This window comes from Aptenodytes forsteri, unplaced genomic scaffold (genome assembly GCF_000699145.1).
Source record: "Aptenodytes forsteri isolate BGI_AS27 unplaced genomic scaffold, ASM69914v1 Scaffold256, whole genome shotgun sequence".
Lineage (NCBI taxonomy): Eukaryota > Metazoa > Chordata > Aves > Sphenisciformes > Spheniscidae > Aptenodytes > Aptenodytes forsteri.
In genome coordinates, this window is record NW_008795021.1 from 3,949,330 (window position 1) to 3,966,853 (window position 17,524).

Below are 17,524 nucleotides of genomic sequence, written 5' to 3' on the forward strand. Positions count from 1 at the left end.
GTTGAGGTATGAGGGAAATCTAGGTAAGAACATAGGCCTTTCACAGAATGGATCCTTAAGTCAACTGATGCTCTGAAATTGTGTAAACATAGGTTGATGTTAATTGCAAATCATTTATGGTTCAGTAGTCTTAATAGCACTGTAGAAATACAGGATGAACTAAGGTAGAATAAAGGTCTTTATTAGCCTTTTCAATCCTGTATTTAATGGGACTGGAGTTGAGGTTAAAATGGGAAAAGGAGTGCTTTTTCAACCACTTATCTACTTCTAAGAGTGTTATGCATCACTTCAGAAGACAGATATATTCCAGAGGAGATATGGATACCTGTCTACTGGCCATAGTTGGCAGAAGGTAATGAAATAATGCAAGCTTCAGACTCTTGGTCTTAATTGTTTTTAAACATCTGTTTCCTGTACAGCTAATACCTAGTGGGAGTCTTCTGTGGAGAGGCAAAATCTTAGTACACTTAAATATGTGGAAATGTGCAAGTTAATACTTACCTTGATATTAGTCTCTAAATCTATACCTAATAAGGCCTACATAATTTGAGTTGTTTTATAAGCAGTGTTCTAATATCTGAAAGCATTGTTTTGGGAAGTTCAGCATGCTTGTCTGAGCTGACGACAGCTTGGAAAATGAGGTCCCTGGCTCAAGTGCTACATTTGGTAGGCATAATAAAAACACTTTCCTGTGTTTTAATTAAGATCTTAAAGAACAACCTTATTTCTCTGAACCTATTTGATTCAGACCATTCATAGAAGAACTGAAAGAAATGAAGCCACCTTTGAAAGAAGGTATGGCTTCTTCCTCTAAAGATAAAAATGAGAAGGAAATGGGGAAAACAATGTACAGGTATCAGAATATTACCTTCAGTTCTCTAAACTTACTGCTAAATTGCCTGAATTCTTCCTGTTTAAAATAAAAAAACTTTTCATACTTTGACTATGTTTGGGGACTAAATCGTCTAGTTTCTTAAGCTGTTTGCTTATTTTAATCTAGCCCTTAAAACCTGAAAAATCTGAATGCACAAACCCAGCTTAAGTGCTGATATGGTTGGTCTACAAAATCTTCATTTACTCCTGGTAAACTTAGTGTAATGTTTCATATGCCACCTTGGCTTACCCAAGAAATTTGTTCTTATTTTGTATGTCAGGCAGTTCCCTATTAATGTGCAAAAGCTTTCAAAAAAGCCTGCTATCGCTAATTTTAAAAACAATAGCAGTATCTGATTTCATTATATATATATATTTATATATACACTATAATTAATTATAGTGTTCCTTAGAATTTTTTTACCTGTATTTATCTATGCTTATGACTTGCTGGCTAAATAACCACAGCTGTTACACTTTTTTTTGGTTTCAAATTCTTGACTAGGGTATGCACTCCAAAGGAAGATTGTGGGGCGAATGACTCACCTAGTGCAGCTAAAGGAGTATGGAAGCTCTTCTAGAGCTTTCTCCAGAAAAGGGGCCTTTATCTGTCAGTTATGATGTTGTAGTAATCTCATTTTAATCACTTGTGGATAGATAGTGTTTTAGAATAATAGTATTTAAGTAGCACTTACTTGAGTTTCAAGACAATCTAGGTATTTTTTCTACTACCTTAGTATTTATAAGCATCTTTTTTTCTCTAGTCCATTCTCACATCTTTACATCACTTCAAAGTTAAATTTCTAGGTGACTTAAACCTTTGAGTCAAAATACTTTGTAAAGTTGATGATTTCTATAACTTGAACCTTGAAAATTGCTTTGAAATACTCAATACTGATGAGTAACTAAGAGGACTTGCAGGCAGAAGCAAGAAAAAAGTAAACCTGGTATTTGGGCTTGGTTACCTGAGTTTTACATCACTCCCAAGTGATTTGGTCATTGAGTGTTTCTGAATAGTGCTACAGAAGGGAGCTCTCATTTGGGAAAGGTGAGATGTTCCTTGTAAGCTGTGCACAGGTTGCCTCCTGTTGGAAGGTGAGCACACAGGCATGGTGGCCAAGGGAAACAAACTCTAATTTCCATTAATTAAAACGAAATGCATGTATATAGTTAAGGTTTTTCCATATAATACAGCGAGTACAGGTTGTGCGTTCTGCTAAATGCTGTGTTCATTTAATATAACATCTCATCTGTGTCTTTAATGACACTGACTTAGAGGTAGACTTCTGTATTGCACTACAGTGTGTGATATACTTTCACGCTTGATTCTGAGCTTAGTGTATCTGCTGGGTGAAGAGGTCATTCTCATCTTAGATGATCAACTTTTTAAATGCTTGACATAAACTCTGTTCAACAGAGTAAATGTTTTGTTAGCATTTCTCTCAAGTATTTACCAAAAAGTTACTGTTTCAAGTGTGTTTGAGCTCTGAGGTGGTCCAAGATCAGTAGTCCTTTATTGAAACTTAGACAAGTCTTCACTTGTAACAACTGCAAGCACTTTCAGTTAAATTGTAATAAATCTTTACTTCTAGATTGTGTGGGGAGTGTTCTTCATCATCGTGGCACTGCTCTTCACTGTCTCTCTGTTCTTGTCAAAGTAAGTACATTTCAGCATTTTTCTTAACCACTTAAACTACATAGTTGGTGCTCTAACATCAAAATCACGGGTGGCTTGCTTCAAGAGTCAGCCCACTTTTCTATGCTATATTTATGTGTATATATACTATTATAATAGTATATATTGAAACTGAGCAAAATGTGCTAAAACAGATTCAAAAGAGGACATGGTTCAGCTTGATTGACTGTATGCTGCTGAAAACAGTTCTGATTCAGCAGTTAAGCATATATGTTACAGAAGCTTAATTCAGACTACAGAAGTATTCTGATTGCTTGAATGAATCTTAATGTATGTAGGTACTTCTTGGGCTGTGTAACAGGTGCTTAAATTCTTGCAGTAAATGACATGTATAATCCATTATGATGTATGTTACATTGTAATTGTTTCATGGCATTGAAAGCAATATAGGCAGCTGCAAATCTGGTGGATTTCAATGAAGATTGACACTAACCAGAGGTCTCAAATGTTGGCATTTTTAATTTTTCAGACTGGGCAAATAAGCTCTATGACCCAAACTAGGGAAAAGCTAAAATGCCAAAGAGATGCAGGAATCAATATACCTTTTCATAGGACAAGTGCAATGAGTGTGGTAAAACAAAGTGTGTGTCTATATAAATATGAAAAAGCTGTCAGTCTCTAGGCTTAGATCAGCTTTTTTTGAGCTGCCCTTTTAAATAAAAAGGAAGGCAAAGCTCTGGGAGAACCATAGTACTTACCCAATTTTTCTGAATTACTGCAGTTTGGACAAAGCTCTGCATTCAGCTGGCTTCGACTCGGGATTTATAATTTTAGGAACTAATCTGACCAATCCACTGAATATGCTGTTACCTGTTCTTCAAACAGTAAGTAAAAAATTGGTGGTGTACTTATGTAAGGATGCTTCTGTTTTCTGGTAAGCTGTCAAAAGGCAAGTTACACTTCTCCTGAAGTAATTCATTAAAACAAAATTGTCTAGATGTGTGTTCTGTGAAAGCAAGGGCAACTTCCTTGTCAACAATCTTTTAGTTATTAGATACTGATATGAAAATCTTGGGTGGATGGAAGCCAGTTGCTGGAGGAAGGTGGTGCTTGAAACTAACTTTCGTTTGATAAGAACATAGCGGCAATGAAGAATGACATCTTGTAGTTATCATGTACAGAATAAAAGCAACTTTCTGCCATGCCCTACCTACATTCTAGTTGTTTGTGTACTTGATAGTTTATCCCCCTTAAGTGAAGTAAATGCACTTTTTCACTTTTTAATATATTGCACCTTGAAAGATACATTACACTGTGCAGTTATGTGTGTTATAGTAATGCATTAGTCTTTGAAACAAACCTTACATAAGACAAACATCTGTTAACTTCAGTAGGGTTGGAAGGCAACAAGGCCACATAGAAATTTGGCAATTAGTCATGGGTAAGCTAAGAAAAAGAAAAGCCTTAATGTAAGGTAGTGCTTTACTCTCCCCTAGTTGAGTTCTTCCCATATTCTTGGTATAATGGGTTGGCATAATGCATTGCTTCCCCATGGTTTCTAAAACTATTGAACACCTAAGCTTGTAGTTTACTGAGAAAAGTAGTGTTCAGCAGCAGTATTATCTCAAGCTGTTATTAGTGCAAATATAAAAATCAAGTTCTGTATGCAAATATGTTCAAAAATATTCACAAATAAAATGCCTATACAGTCCTAAAATGATTGTTGCCACTGTGGACTTTCTTTTTAATGTACTCTCAGAATGGAATTAAGTATTTCTTGACCTAAAAATATGTAACACTTAAATTAAGGCAAGTTTTAAATTAAGAGAAATGCTCAGTTGCTTTCCCAAACTAATTGTATAAGCTCTATTAGCAGTAAGCTGTATTAGCTGTATTTGGAGCCAGCTATGTAAAACTTTAAAATGGAAGGACTCTTACTACCTTAGATGGTATAAGTAGAAACTACTTATTTAGCTTTAAGTGGGGGAAGAGCTTGTTTTCTAGTTTGAGCGTTCTCTTGTCATCTTAACTGCTTTAGTTCTTGTTTTAGGTTTTTCCACTTGATTATATTCTTATTACAACTATTGTTATGTACTTTATCTTCACTTCAATGGCAGGGATTCGAAATATGGGTATATGGTTCTTCTGGATAAGGGTAAATATGACTTAAGAGTTCATAATACTCAGTAAGATATTTAACAAATATGTGATATTGAATATATTTAATAAATAGTCATTATTTACGTACTGCTTCATAAATACTGGATGTTGCAAATAGCATTGTCTGCATGGTTAATGAGTGTTAGAAGCCTATTGTACAATTTTCACTGCTTTTGAAAGGTGGTCTGTTTTGTGAAGTTATCAGGCCAAAACTGGTGTTTTAGTTTAAGCAATACAGTCAGCTGACTTTCAAGTGTTTAATCAGTGGCACTTTGGCTTCTGACTTTTCTAAGTTAAAGCCATATGATTCTGATATACTGGAAGTAGTGAATTTCATGATCAAAATCTGAAATGTGCATGCAGTCAGTAGTGCTTGACTTGCTTTTTAGGTGGCAAGCAAGTTTAGCTAGCTTGATAAGAGATAAAACAATACAGTAATATATTATTTGCATCATACTTAGATATGCCATATATTACTGTATTTGAAAAAGCAGCTTTGTATCCAACAGTATTCCATTCAACCAAGCATCATAGGCATGAATATTTTCTTGCTTCTGTGCCTACTTTTCCTTTAATACTGTCACCTTTTCCTGTGGTGACACTCCAAAATTGTGGACAGTGACCCTGAGTCCTTGCAGTGAGTTGTGAGATTGGCTGTTGGTTTTGGTCTTCTGTCATTTACCCCTCAGCTGCCAGCTTCTTTACCCTGATATGGTACTCCCCCAGGTTGAGCCTTTGGGGATTAGAGTAGAGTGGTATCTACAGGGTAACAACGAAGGATTATATTGTTCCCTGCAGTGTAAAATGGAGAAGATGCCGCCATATAGTGCACAAGTTTTCCCAGAGCCTGGGAATACTCTCTCATAACTCCCTGCTCTGTTTCTAGATCTGATTAGAAGTATAGTGATAGATGACACTTCACCTTGACTGAAGGACACAATATTCTTTGACTAACCAAGGCACAGTTTGTAATCAGTGATAGGCAACATCATTTAAATCTTGCTACTAACTGCTGGTTTATAAATGTTCTGGATCATTAATACAGCCAACAATTAATTTGGTTAAATAGCTGTGCTTTGAAATAAAGGTAAATACACCTGAAAACCTGCTTTGACTCATTGGAATTAAGTTGCCAGAGGATAATTTTAGCAGTCTCCCACTTCTGTCAGTAAAATTAAAGCTGTTACTTGAATTAAAGAGGATTTTAAATGCCTTCAGGAAAAAAAAAATCACTATGTTAATATTTGTATGTTTTCTGGTTTTAGCTTTATAAAATCAGACGAGGAAAAACTCGACCTCAAGCACTCTTGTTTCTCTGTATGATACTTTTGTTGATAGTTCTTCATACAAGTTACATGATCTACAGTCTTGCACCTCAGTATGTAATGTATGGAAGCCAAAAATACCTGGTACAGGTGAGATGTAATACTTTTTTTTAAAAAAAAAAAGGGATCTTGCCTTGTGTATCAAAAATGTACTGTTTACAATGACTTTTAAAGCCAGGCCCATTCTCAGTTTTGAAGACTCTTTTGTAGCCAGTTTTTTTAACTACTAGGAGGTCTCTTAATAATAGTACAACCAGTCTCTGGTTTGTGTATATATAACACAACTTAATTCCTAGATCATCTTCAGACAGTGTAAAACTTTGAATATTGCTTGACTTCTTTTGATAAGACAGCTGCTAGCTTCCACTAGATTTTGTACTGGTACACTTAGGTTGCTGAGTGACTGCAATGAGGATTAGTTTTAGTGTGTAAGGCTGTATAGACTGAAAGCAATGTTGTTGTTCTGCAGTTGATAGTTTTTATGTGTATATTTGTGAGAAATGACAAAGATAACTTGGTACAGGAGAGGATAATAATCAGAACGAAGCTGAGTATGTGCTGATTAATCACACTTCAGACACTTTGGACAGTCCAAACTTCATGAAACTCATTGTGGTTCTTGTTCTATAAAATCTTCTACAGAATTAAGTAGTTAACAGTAGTCTCTGCTTTTGTTATTGCACTTTTGTGTACTTCAAAGTTCTGGATTTTTAAAATCTTCATCTTCTGTACCTGAAGGCTTTAATGCTTGTACTTCATCTTAGTTTGAGTGGAGGCCTGCATATTTATGGGGAAGTTCAAAGTTACACATCATAAGCATCTTGAGGGGTTTTATGGACAGCTGTTTACCACGGTCTGGTATCCCACAGGGGTAGGCTTTGGTAGATCTGATCTTGCAGATGTAGACAACTAACCAGGTCATGAACTAGTTACTCATGTGCAGGCACAAAGAACTCCAGATGTCTTGGTGTGCTGTTTGGGGTTTAAGTATAACTTTCACAAAGACAAAACAATTGAGCCAGAGTGGTTGGGAGAAGGGATTTAAATGAGACTGAAGTAACTGGGTGCTGCTTTGAGCATTTGGAATACTTCTGTTAGTTTTCTGGAGGGCTGTGCCTCTGGGAGGAGAACACACTGCTTTCAAAAAACAATCACGCACCAACCTTCAGCTAAAAATATTTAGTAAGATGTGTAACTTATCACTATCAGTTCTTTCAGTTTAAACAGAGTAGATGCAGAATACTTTGAGCAAAAGGACTACAAGGAGAAATTGAAGTTGAAGTAGTGTTAAACATGCTAGAGAAAAGCAGCCTGATCAACTTAAATGTGCTGAGTGGATGTGGTAGAATTGTCACTGCAGGAAGTACAGCATTCAATAAATGCTACTTTTCTGCTGTCTTTACATCTAAATTTAGATTTACACCTAAAATGTAATCCAATAGGAGGTTGGTCATCCTGATATCAATACAAGCACAATAATAGAGTCACTGTAGGGGACTTGGATATTTGATATTTAGGAAGTTTAATGCATATTTATTAGATTTTATGCTAGATATAACTAATACAAAATAAACATGCTTAGGCATCTATAAATTGGCTCAACTTGTCAGAATTAGGGTACTAGCAGCAAGAAACTAAGCTGAAAATCAGTTTATGAAAGCGGTTTGCTTCTATGGTGAGTTTATGTAGAACTCCTGGCATGATTACTTACTGTGTATGTAGCCTAGAATATCATATAGCTATATCTGAATTAGTTATGAGCTTAAGTCCCTGCAAAAGGCAACTGGTTTTTTTTTTTTTTAATATTGTAGACTGATTTGTATGTCTAATTACAGTGCAGAACCATTGTGGGTGGGAAGGACAATTTCATTAAGGATCCTACCAAGCTAGTCTTTAAGCCTTTCAGTGACCTGAGGAAAGAATCCTTCATGATAAAGCTTGCAGATAACATGGAAGATTGAAGAGAAAAGCAAATAACAAAGACCGTAGCTAGCAGTTTGTTTTGCTTTATGAATAAAATGGCAATGTTTCAGTAAAATAAAATGTGTGTATATTGAGGGGGGCAGAAGGATTGGGACTTAAACAGCTAACATGCAAGTGTTTGTTATGACAAGTAGTACCTGAACATAGATACATAGTTTGTAATGAAAAGGGCCAAGAGATTGGAGCACAGCAGCAGGGATGCTCTTATGTCATTCAAACAGCTATTGAAATACAATCCTGGTCAGCACTGCAAGGATTAGCTGGAATGGCTGAGTAGAGGTACAACTTTTCATTTAGAGTATTAAAAAAAATGTTATGGTCAAGATAGCCATCCTGGGTCTTTAGCTTCTTATGTCCTATTTCAGAGCTGTGTTTACAGTGCATAAAGTAACTTGTGTAGAAACTGTTTTTATTGTTAAAATAACAGGAAGCATAAAGAGTATGCTGGTAAATCACATTTGGACTTCTCTGACATACCAAGTAAATACAAAGTTTTCACACAATATCCCCCTCAAAGGATCTTTTAAATGTACCAGACACATTTTCTGTCTGAGTACCCTGATAACTGGATGTTAAATTTTTGTATTTTGAAATGAGGAGAGAAGGTGGCTGGGAATGAAGAGGAGCAATAGATTTTTCTGTGGATGAGCAATGAAGAGGTTCTTAAGAGTTATGAATTGGTTATTATGGAACTGAGGAGTGGCCAGGAACATAGACAGGAACTGGGCAAGTGAAATATATTTTGTGCATATGGCAAGCTTCCTGGTGATGGAAGCTGTATGCACCAGTTTGCTTGGGCAGTCTAGATTTTCATTGATCACACACACCACAGTCAGTTTCATCACTTAAAGTAACACCACTGGTAACCAACACTGTACAGAACCAAGCAATAAATAAGCTATGTTCCAAGTCAGCTTAGTGGATGAGAGGGCTGATAAACATGTATGTCAGAATCTGGTGGCTCACAGAAAGACAGTGTGTAAAAGCAGCACTTCCCCCTTTTCTTTGCTCTACAGTAATTCCCGATCTAGTAACCTGTCAAACTAATTTGTAACCAAAATCTATAGTGATGTATTAGACAGGTTAGAATTCTGTTTGAATCTTGAACTGTTTCCTTTGGGGACTGTTACTCTTGACAAGACCTTTTAACTTGGAAGTGTTGCTGACTTTTCCTGATAATTGAATATGTGTAGAAAAATGGAGCTCTTGTGAGGCAATTAATGTTACTACACCTGGGCTACTTGCTTTATTTAACTCTTTAATCATTGGGATGTTCAAGCATGTGTCCCCAATTAATTGAAAGTGTCTTCAGCTATGATGTCTGTAGGAAATTTTTGAAAGTTTCTTTTGGATACAGTGCCCTTACCAACTGAGGCCCTCTGTAGGGCTTTGGTCAACTTGCATAGCTCTTCAAACACTGAGGAATGCTTGGTTTCATCTCTTAAGACAACCTCTGTAACATCTGCTAAACAGCCATGAGTCTCTTCATAGCCTTTCATAAAGGTAAAGAGTTCTGTCCACATCCAGGTCGCCTTTTCAGCTTTGTAGCAAAAACATAACTTTGCCCATACTTGAAGTGTAATCGCTATTTCTGTTCAGTGAGGCCAAGTTCTTTCCATTTGTCTGAAAGAAAGACCCCTGCTTGCTGATGTTTCTACTTAGTGGACCGGTAAAACTTGACTGACCCAGACAGGAATTAAAAGGCCAGCATTTGCTATACGTGACACTTACACATTTCCCCAGCTGAGGGCCAGAGCAGCAGCAGTCACCTTCCTTCCTCAGCCTTCACATAGATAATTTGAGGAGTGGAGCTAAGCTGCAGGACACTAAGTGTCTCTGTCATCAGCAGAAATCCGGAAGTATCCCTTAGATGGCCAAGTGCGCAAACAGATCTTTTTAAGTTCTTGATCCTGGACATAAGCAGGAGCAAATTATTTAAGTATAACAGGCTGTAACCTAACCCCTTTATATGATAGCTTGCGATTTCCTTAAGTGTCCAAAACATGTGAGCTCTTGAAGCACACATACTGAGTTACTGTACCTGGTGTTGTTTCCCACTTGTCCTTGAGGTATCCTGCTTTCAGCTTTGGACTGGATAGGGGTAACTGGAACACTGGAGTTTTACTCAGACAATACTCATACTAAAAATGTCTGAGACTTGAGTGCTCTACTGTGTAATGCTAAGTAAATTATTTTGAGGAATTGTTCTGTAGACACATCTCTGCTGTCACTTATGCATCTTTTCCATGTCCAGTCATTTTGTCCGTGCCCTGTGGGGCAAAAGGGGCTCTGTGCTAATACAGAAGTGCTGAGATGACAGCATTAAGGGCAAAGCTCTCATACCTTTTCTGGTAAATCGGCACAACTTGGGTGCCTCTGAAGTGCCTGAATACTAATGCACAAAGCAGGGGAATCAAAGGAGGAGTTACAAGTTTGCACGCAGTTGCAGGTCTACAGTCTCACTGGGATCAGATGCGGTGAAATAGCTCACACAACTGGGGTGCTGCCATGGCTAGGTGTGGGCTCTAAGAGGGACAGGCTGGGATGGCCAGCAGGGAGAGCTGACCTTTATGTGAAAGCAGTGGGAATGTGTGGAGTTTTGCCTTGGGTTAGGATTAGAGGGCAGATCAGCATGGGTGATAGTGTCTGCTACAGGCTGCATGATTAAGAGGAAGTAGCAGATGATCCCTTAAGACACCTGTAAGTAACTTCATGTTCACAGTCCCTGATCCTTGTAGGAGGCTTGAGCCACCCAGGTATCTGCTGGAAAAGCAACACAGTTAAGCACAAGCAATCCAGGAGGCTTCTGGAGTCTACTGACAGCTTCCTGACACAAGCAATTGAGGAGCTGAAATAGGGAGATGCTGCCTTGGACCTGGTGCTGGAAACAAGGAAGAAGTGATCAAGGGCAGTCTTGTCTGCAGTGAGCATGAAATGGTGAAAGTTCAGGATCCTAAGAGGAAAGAACAGGGCAAATAGTAGGATTACAACCCTGGACTCAGGAGAGCAGATTTTGGCCTGTTCAGGGACCTGCTTGGAAGAGTTCTAGCATGTAGAAACCAATTTTGTGCTGGCGAAGGTGTGATTTTCTTTTTCTTTACTCTAACTTCTTTCACTGGATGAAATGATACTGAACTCTTGCTGAGTCTTACATAAATATTGTTAGTTTTTAGTTAATCCTTTAATATAAGTAATAACTTCCAACTTATTTTCTGTGTGAGTTATCTTTGTGTAAGACTACTTTTGCTTTGTTTAATACTTGTGTAGTTTCTTTGTGTAGTACTACTTATATTAAAGAATCTTAAATTTGAATGTTAGCAATTCTAGCTATGTAAAAATGAAAATGGTGTTCAGCTGCTAGAGTTAGAGATTACTATTCATCTTAACATGGCAAATGTGGTTCTTAATTTTTATTAGGAAGGGTTAATACCATGAAGTGCTTTATTTTATCTCTCTGTTTCAGAATATGTTTCATTTTTTCATGTCTGTTTTTTGAAAAGGTAGAAAACTTTCAGTGGACCTTTACAAGGTTTTGCCTTATGTAGGAGAGAAGAAAGGACTGCTAGGGAAAGAGAGGCTGGTTTTATGACTTTAAGGTACACCCCAGTGCCTTGAGCTTTAGAGTTGAATCCAGATATGTCAGAAGGCTTTAAATTACAGAAGTGTTCATGGAGAACAAGAATGATATCAGACCTGGAAAAAAGCATCGATGTTATCAAAGGAAACCCGCAGCTCTAGCTATTGTTGCATGTTGTGTTTTAAATTCCTACTATTTTAAAATCAAAATGAATAAAGATAAGACAAAATTTTGAAATGGCAAGATTCTGATTGTTCTGTGCATTTTGTATGCCCCTGTACAATGCTGTTCTTTTGAATGAAGCACTCTCTACGACTGAGCAGTGTAAGCTGTAATGGTGACAGCCAGCTGGAATAACTCCTGGAGCTGGACCACTGCTAAATGTACACTAAATAATTGAAATTTCATGTCTTCTGTTCTTATCCTATTGTTTCTGTCAACACATTGTCCTCTTACTTTTGTTCCACTTCAGTTCCTGATTCCTGTGCCTAATCATACTCCTTTTGTGTATCAGTTTCTTCTAAGGCAGTAGTGGTCTCCATGCTTGCATGTGTTTGCATGAAATGAAGTTAAGTGTTCATACAAACTGCTGCTTTTTTGGATAGACACTTGGTTGTTTTTCTTGAATATTGAGAGTGAAAGCTGAATTTACTTAATATTGATAAGCTTTGTCAATTAAGTTGTCAGAAAAACACTTAGTTTTAAGTATAGTAGATATGAGATCCTTTGAAGTGAGTTAGTCTATGAAGAAATCGGTGTAGTACAAAGGATTTCCATCGGACTCTGCTAAAATTATTCACTGATTATTCAAAAGTAAGTGTGGTACATAAAGAGTTCATGTAGTCTCTGAAAGAGTCAGTTTTGCAAAGATTTGAGACATATAAACAGGAATATTTGGATTTTAGTAGTTGACTTCAGCATAATTTGTCTTCCTGCACTCTGGCTTTCTGAGTATATTGGGTACTATCATCTGGCTTTTAGACCAGAAGTAAACTGTATTCGGTATCATTACGCAGGCCTAACACTTTTGTGGTGTCTTCATCACCAAAGCTGAGTTTCAAATTCATTTTATGTACAGTTAAAAGGTTTAATTTCAGAGATGAAGTTTTTATTTTTCACGAGTCTTCAAAAAGAACACAAGCTATTAATTTTTTCTAAATGAAAGCATATTTAGAAATGTTCACATTGTATCACTTATAGCTTACTCTGTTTTTGAACAGTATATGCAATCTTAATCCTTTTGAATATTGTAAAAGGTTAGTCAAAGCCTTTTTTATAAAATTAATAGTTTATTGGGAGATGTGTTTGTTTCGGGGACTATCATTGTGTGTGGAAGAACATTGCTGGTAGTGTACTAATTTTCCGTACTTATAATGCAGAGTAATAAGACAATTGATGGCCAACCAAGGAATGTGACAACGTTTGTATCTAAAGACTGTGATGCAGATGCACCTGAAGGTAAGATAAATTAATTTCTTTTATTTCCTATGTTACATGTGCATGCTCAGCTGTAATAAGCATCTCAATCTCTTCATGGCCTTGATTTGCTTTGGTCTAATATGAAGCTTTGATGTATAGCTATGTCCAGAAAACAGCTTGCTTACAGCTTATTTAATACATTTGAAGAAATGACTATTTTTAGTAGAAACCATGTGTAACAATGCATTCCAGTTAAAGCAAATGGGAGATTTTAAAGTTAACATGTATGTAGAAAACCTTAAACCCTAGCTGGTGAATACTTTAGCATCTGAAGTGTCACTTCAGTGTATATGTTTATCATAGAAACATGCAGAGAAGTATTCTATTAAATTTTGCAATGTACTCAGGAAAGCAAAGATGTGAATTCTCAGTGTGACTTTACAGGTAAGAGAATTCTGCAATTTTTATTAAGATGTAAATATGGGCTGTTCCATGAGCAGTAGGACTTGACATCTTAGGCTATTTTCCTGTAATCCTCTTAATTTATCATTCCCTGTAACATCCAGTATAACTCTTGCTCATGTGTGTTATTAACCATCCCTTTTTGACCAGTTATTTGGGCAGAAGATGTATTGTGGGTATTCTGGAGCTGTAAGTAGTGACTAGCAAGCAGATGGGTAATTGTGGAGCTTTCCTTGACTTTCCATCTATGCAGGCATTAATGTTGAATTGTTTTGAGAGAATGGTAAGGTTTCATTTAATCTTTATTTCTCTATGAAACTTGGCTAAAACTGGGAATGGGTTTTAGCCAGGTTTCATTTAAAAAAAAAAAAAACAAGCTAATTGTAAAAAAATAAATTCAGCATGACTTCAATGTTGCCTTTCCCCTTCCTTTCCCTCTGCATATAAGCAATTCTTGCAGTTTGAATTGCACTAGCCATTGCAGTACTGATACTGCTGTTTAAAGTCACCATCAATTTTATCGATTGCTTTGGTCTCTTGTTTAAAAAACTTACCTCAGCAAAAGATTTATGGTCTTCAGAATGGCCTAGATTTTTTTTTTAGGCTAAAGCTCTCGATTGTTCTCACTCTGGCAAACTTTCAGCCTCTCTCTATAAAGAAGAGTTGAAGTATGTATGCATTTATATACATATAAAAAGGCTTGACAGTGTTTGTTAATTGATAGAAAAGATAAATAGCTGTCCCGTATTCTCATCTTATTATCAGTATTCTGCAACTACTGAATTCTGACTATGCTTCTAGAAGATCTTAGCAGCTCCTCAGGGTTTTTCCTACTTGTGTTATTGGGAAAGATAACATTTTAATTTTAAACAATTTTTGTACTAGTGGAGATAACTGGACTATTAGTTCTTTGTTCCCAATCTATCAGGCTGTGGTCTCTTTTGCAAGGTGGTTCCCCTGTGTTTAAACTCGCTCTTTAAATTTAGTATGTAGGTGTTAGTCTTGTTCCTGGTGGTTCATTCATTTCCCAAGGGGAATGGATTTTTCTCCTGTCTCCCCCATAGTTCAGATAAATCATTCATCCACCTTTATTTTTGATGGCTATTTTTAGACTTAATGCAGTTTTTTAAGTGTTTTGATATTTTGACAAATATAATTGTTCAATTCATATCTAAGCTGTGATATTTTTGTGATGAAAAATAAACTTTTCTGTGGCAGAGTTTAGAAGAGCAAAATCTGTCATTTTTCAAAATGAGATCACTTTGAGCGGGTTGTACAGACCTTTGTTTCTTGTAGACAGGTTCTTGGCTTGGCTAGTATTTGCTGGGAGAAGAATATACTCACTGGCATTGATAAGCTAATTAGTCTTGACTTTTCTGGAAGAAATTCAAGTAGTCTGATTTCCTCAGATTCTGTTGCTTAGTCATAGGAACTGGGGTTGGACTGAAATAAACTTCCTATATTCCACCTATGCTTGATATTTTTTGCATACTTTGAATACTTTGCATGATTTTTTCCTAATTTGCTTTGATCAATGGAAACAATATAGCTGTTCTGATGTGCTGAACACAAGAATTGGCCTGTGTAAATGATGGTTTTGGTTTGCCATCATTAACGTGTTGTTGCACTGGGTATCTTTGAGTCTTGTTCTCCTTTCTTAATAGGAAAGAGATGGAGAAGGTATTGATAAGCTGTCCTATGCTAGCCTAGTGTAAGTAGAAGATGGATGGATATTTCTTAAATGTGAAGGTTAATGTGATCAAAAGGCTATAGTGGAGTTCGATTAACTACAGGTACAGTCAGGCCATTAAAGTGTTTTTATAAATGAAAGAAAAGTTTCTTTTGTAATGCTCAACTTTAAAAAAGAAAAAGTTGCATTAGTGAAAACACTTTATTCACTGTTTCATCCAGTCAATTTTAGGAAGTGGAAATGTAATGCTTGCCTTGGAATACCTGCCATTTTTAGTACCTGATAATGAAAACTAATGAAAATAACTGTTGTCGGTGCTACTCTTATGCTCCGTGGTCAGATAGCATATGTTGACAGGTGAAACTTATTTTGAAGGTAGGAACTAGATTTTTAAATACAACTTCTAGTTTTTTAAGAATACTAGACACAGAGCAAAAATAGATGCAACTAACTTCAAGTTAGGGGAAAGATTGGCAAAGCACTTGTAGTTTTCATTGATTTCTCTGGTACTAGGGTTTTATCTTATGTAAACCACTGAACTGGAACTAAATGCAAATATTGATTTTTCTTCTCAGCACTTACATTATTTTGTTTAATTTAATGGAATTAATTTTAACAGGTGTTTTTCCTTAACCATAAAACTATGACCTTTTCATGGCTGTGCTGATAGATAAACTTATAGCAATCTGCTCTGTTCTATTGAATACTCAGATGTTGTAGGTATGGTCTCTACTTACTGTAACTAAGTACATTTTTTCTGAGATGGTGGAAGAGATGTGATCTGATCTTGTTGTAGCAACTAATACTCTCAAATACTTCAATGTTGTTAAAACTTCAGGCTTTAATGGGCAGTGTGTTCTATGTATGTGTTTCAAACCAGTGTTTGGCTTGATGAAAAGGACAATTACACTTTCTGAAGAAACATAAAATACAATCTTATAAAAACCACACTTTTAAGTATTTACAGTTTAATATATAATTTGTGGGGTTTTAGCATTATATTGTCTGCTTTCTTGTCTCTGTTTGCTCCTGGTATGCAGGAGGTGTAATCTGCTTTATACTGAATGCCAGAGGCCATGATAGCATAACTAAATGAAACAGAACAGAAGCCAAAAAGTAACAGAGCAGGCTACATCTTATAACTCAAAGTACCTTTTCTTAGTTACATTTAAACATCTTGCAACAAAGGCTTGTGTTCTGGTTAACATAGACTTTTTGAGAGCTTTTTAAGTAGTCTTTTGGAGCAGCAGTAAATTTAATATGTTACAGGCAAAACAAGCATTAGTTTTCAGTGTCTGATACAGTTGGGCAAAGACCTCATTTGGTCATTGTTTTCAAGGACTAATGCCAGCTGAACTGTTGGGTCCACAGTTCAGTTGAGCATAAGGTCAAGTGAAGGAGTTCAGTTATGTGATTAAGACCCTTGCAGCTGGACCAATGCATTGAAAACTTGGTATAGGTTTAGCTAAATAGGTTAATGAGATTTAATGTAATTGACCAATGACTCAGCTGCAATCCTGTATACAAGACTTTTCCCAACCTTAATTATGAGATCTGATGAACACTATCTGCCTCTTTCTATACCAGAAAACCATGAAAGTTGTCTTTTAAGCATCACTCACTTTAAATGGAGAACATGCTATGAATCCCCCTTGGCTTGGATTCTCTCATTTTGTTAACTGGGGGAAATGAGCCTCACCTGAGGCCTGCTAAATGATGGGTACAGTCTATCTGCTGGGCCTCTTTTGCATAGACCTGCACTGACTCCAACTGCATGTAAAGTAGGAAAGAAAAAAGGTTATCTCCATTTCTAAGGCTTTGAACTGAGCAGGACTTACTGTGCTAATTTTCTGTGCCTTCTTATCAGACTCTCTTGTCAGCTGGAAATCAACAAGTGCAACACTTCAGGCTTTATCGTAGCCTGAATAAAGACCAGATAGAGACATGACTCAAGCTGGAAAGGAACCCCGAGTATGAATGGCAAAACAGGAGCATATTCTTTGTTTCTCCTTCAGAGAAATCCAGGAGGTGTACAAAGTGAAAGTACAAGCAAGTTGCTCAGAACCTTCAATATTAGTAATTTTGTATTAAGTATTTTATGACCACAGATTACCACTACATAGAATCATAGAATAGTTTGGGTAAGGAACCCCGAGTATGAATGGCAAAACAGGAGCATATTCTTTGTTTCTCCTTCAGAGAAATCCAGGAGGTGTACAAAGTGAAAGTACAAGCAAGTTGCTCAGAACCTTCAATATTAGTAATTTTGTATTAAGTATTTTATGACCACAGATTACCACTACATAGAATCATAGAATAGTTTGGGTTGGAAGGGACCTCTAGCGATCACCTAGTCCAACCCCCCTGCCGTGGGCAGGGACATCTTCAACTAGATCAGG

At 36.6% G+C, this 17,524-nt stretch overlaps 1 protein-coding gene across 1 annotated transcript in view; it reads left to right on the plus strand.

The window, feature by feature from the left end:
- LMBRD1 (LMBR1 domain containing 1) overlaps positions 1-17,524 on the plus strand; it is an 88,030-nt gene that overhangs the window by 54,120 nt on the left and 16,386 nt on the right. Inside the window, exons 11-15 of the mRNA XM_009275804.2 lie at positions 2,466-2,530; positions 3,291-3,393; positions 4,560-4,664; positions 5,935-6,084; positions 12,934-13,012. Coding sequence (XP_009274079.1) covers positions 2,466-2,530; positions 3,291-3,393; positions 4,560-4,664; positions 5,935-6,084; positions 12,934-13,012 — 502 coding nt within the window. The remainder of the gene's footprint in view (positions 1-2,465; positions 2,531-3,290; positions 3,394-4,559; positions 4,665-5,934; positions 6,085-12,933; positions 13,013-17,524) is intronic.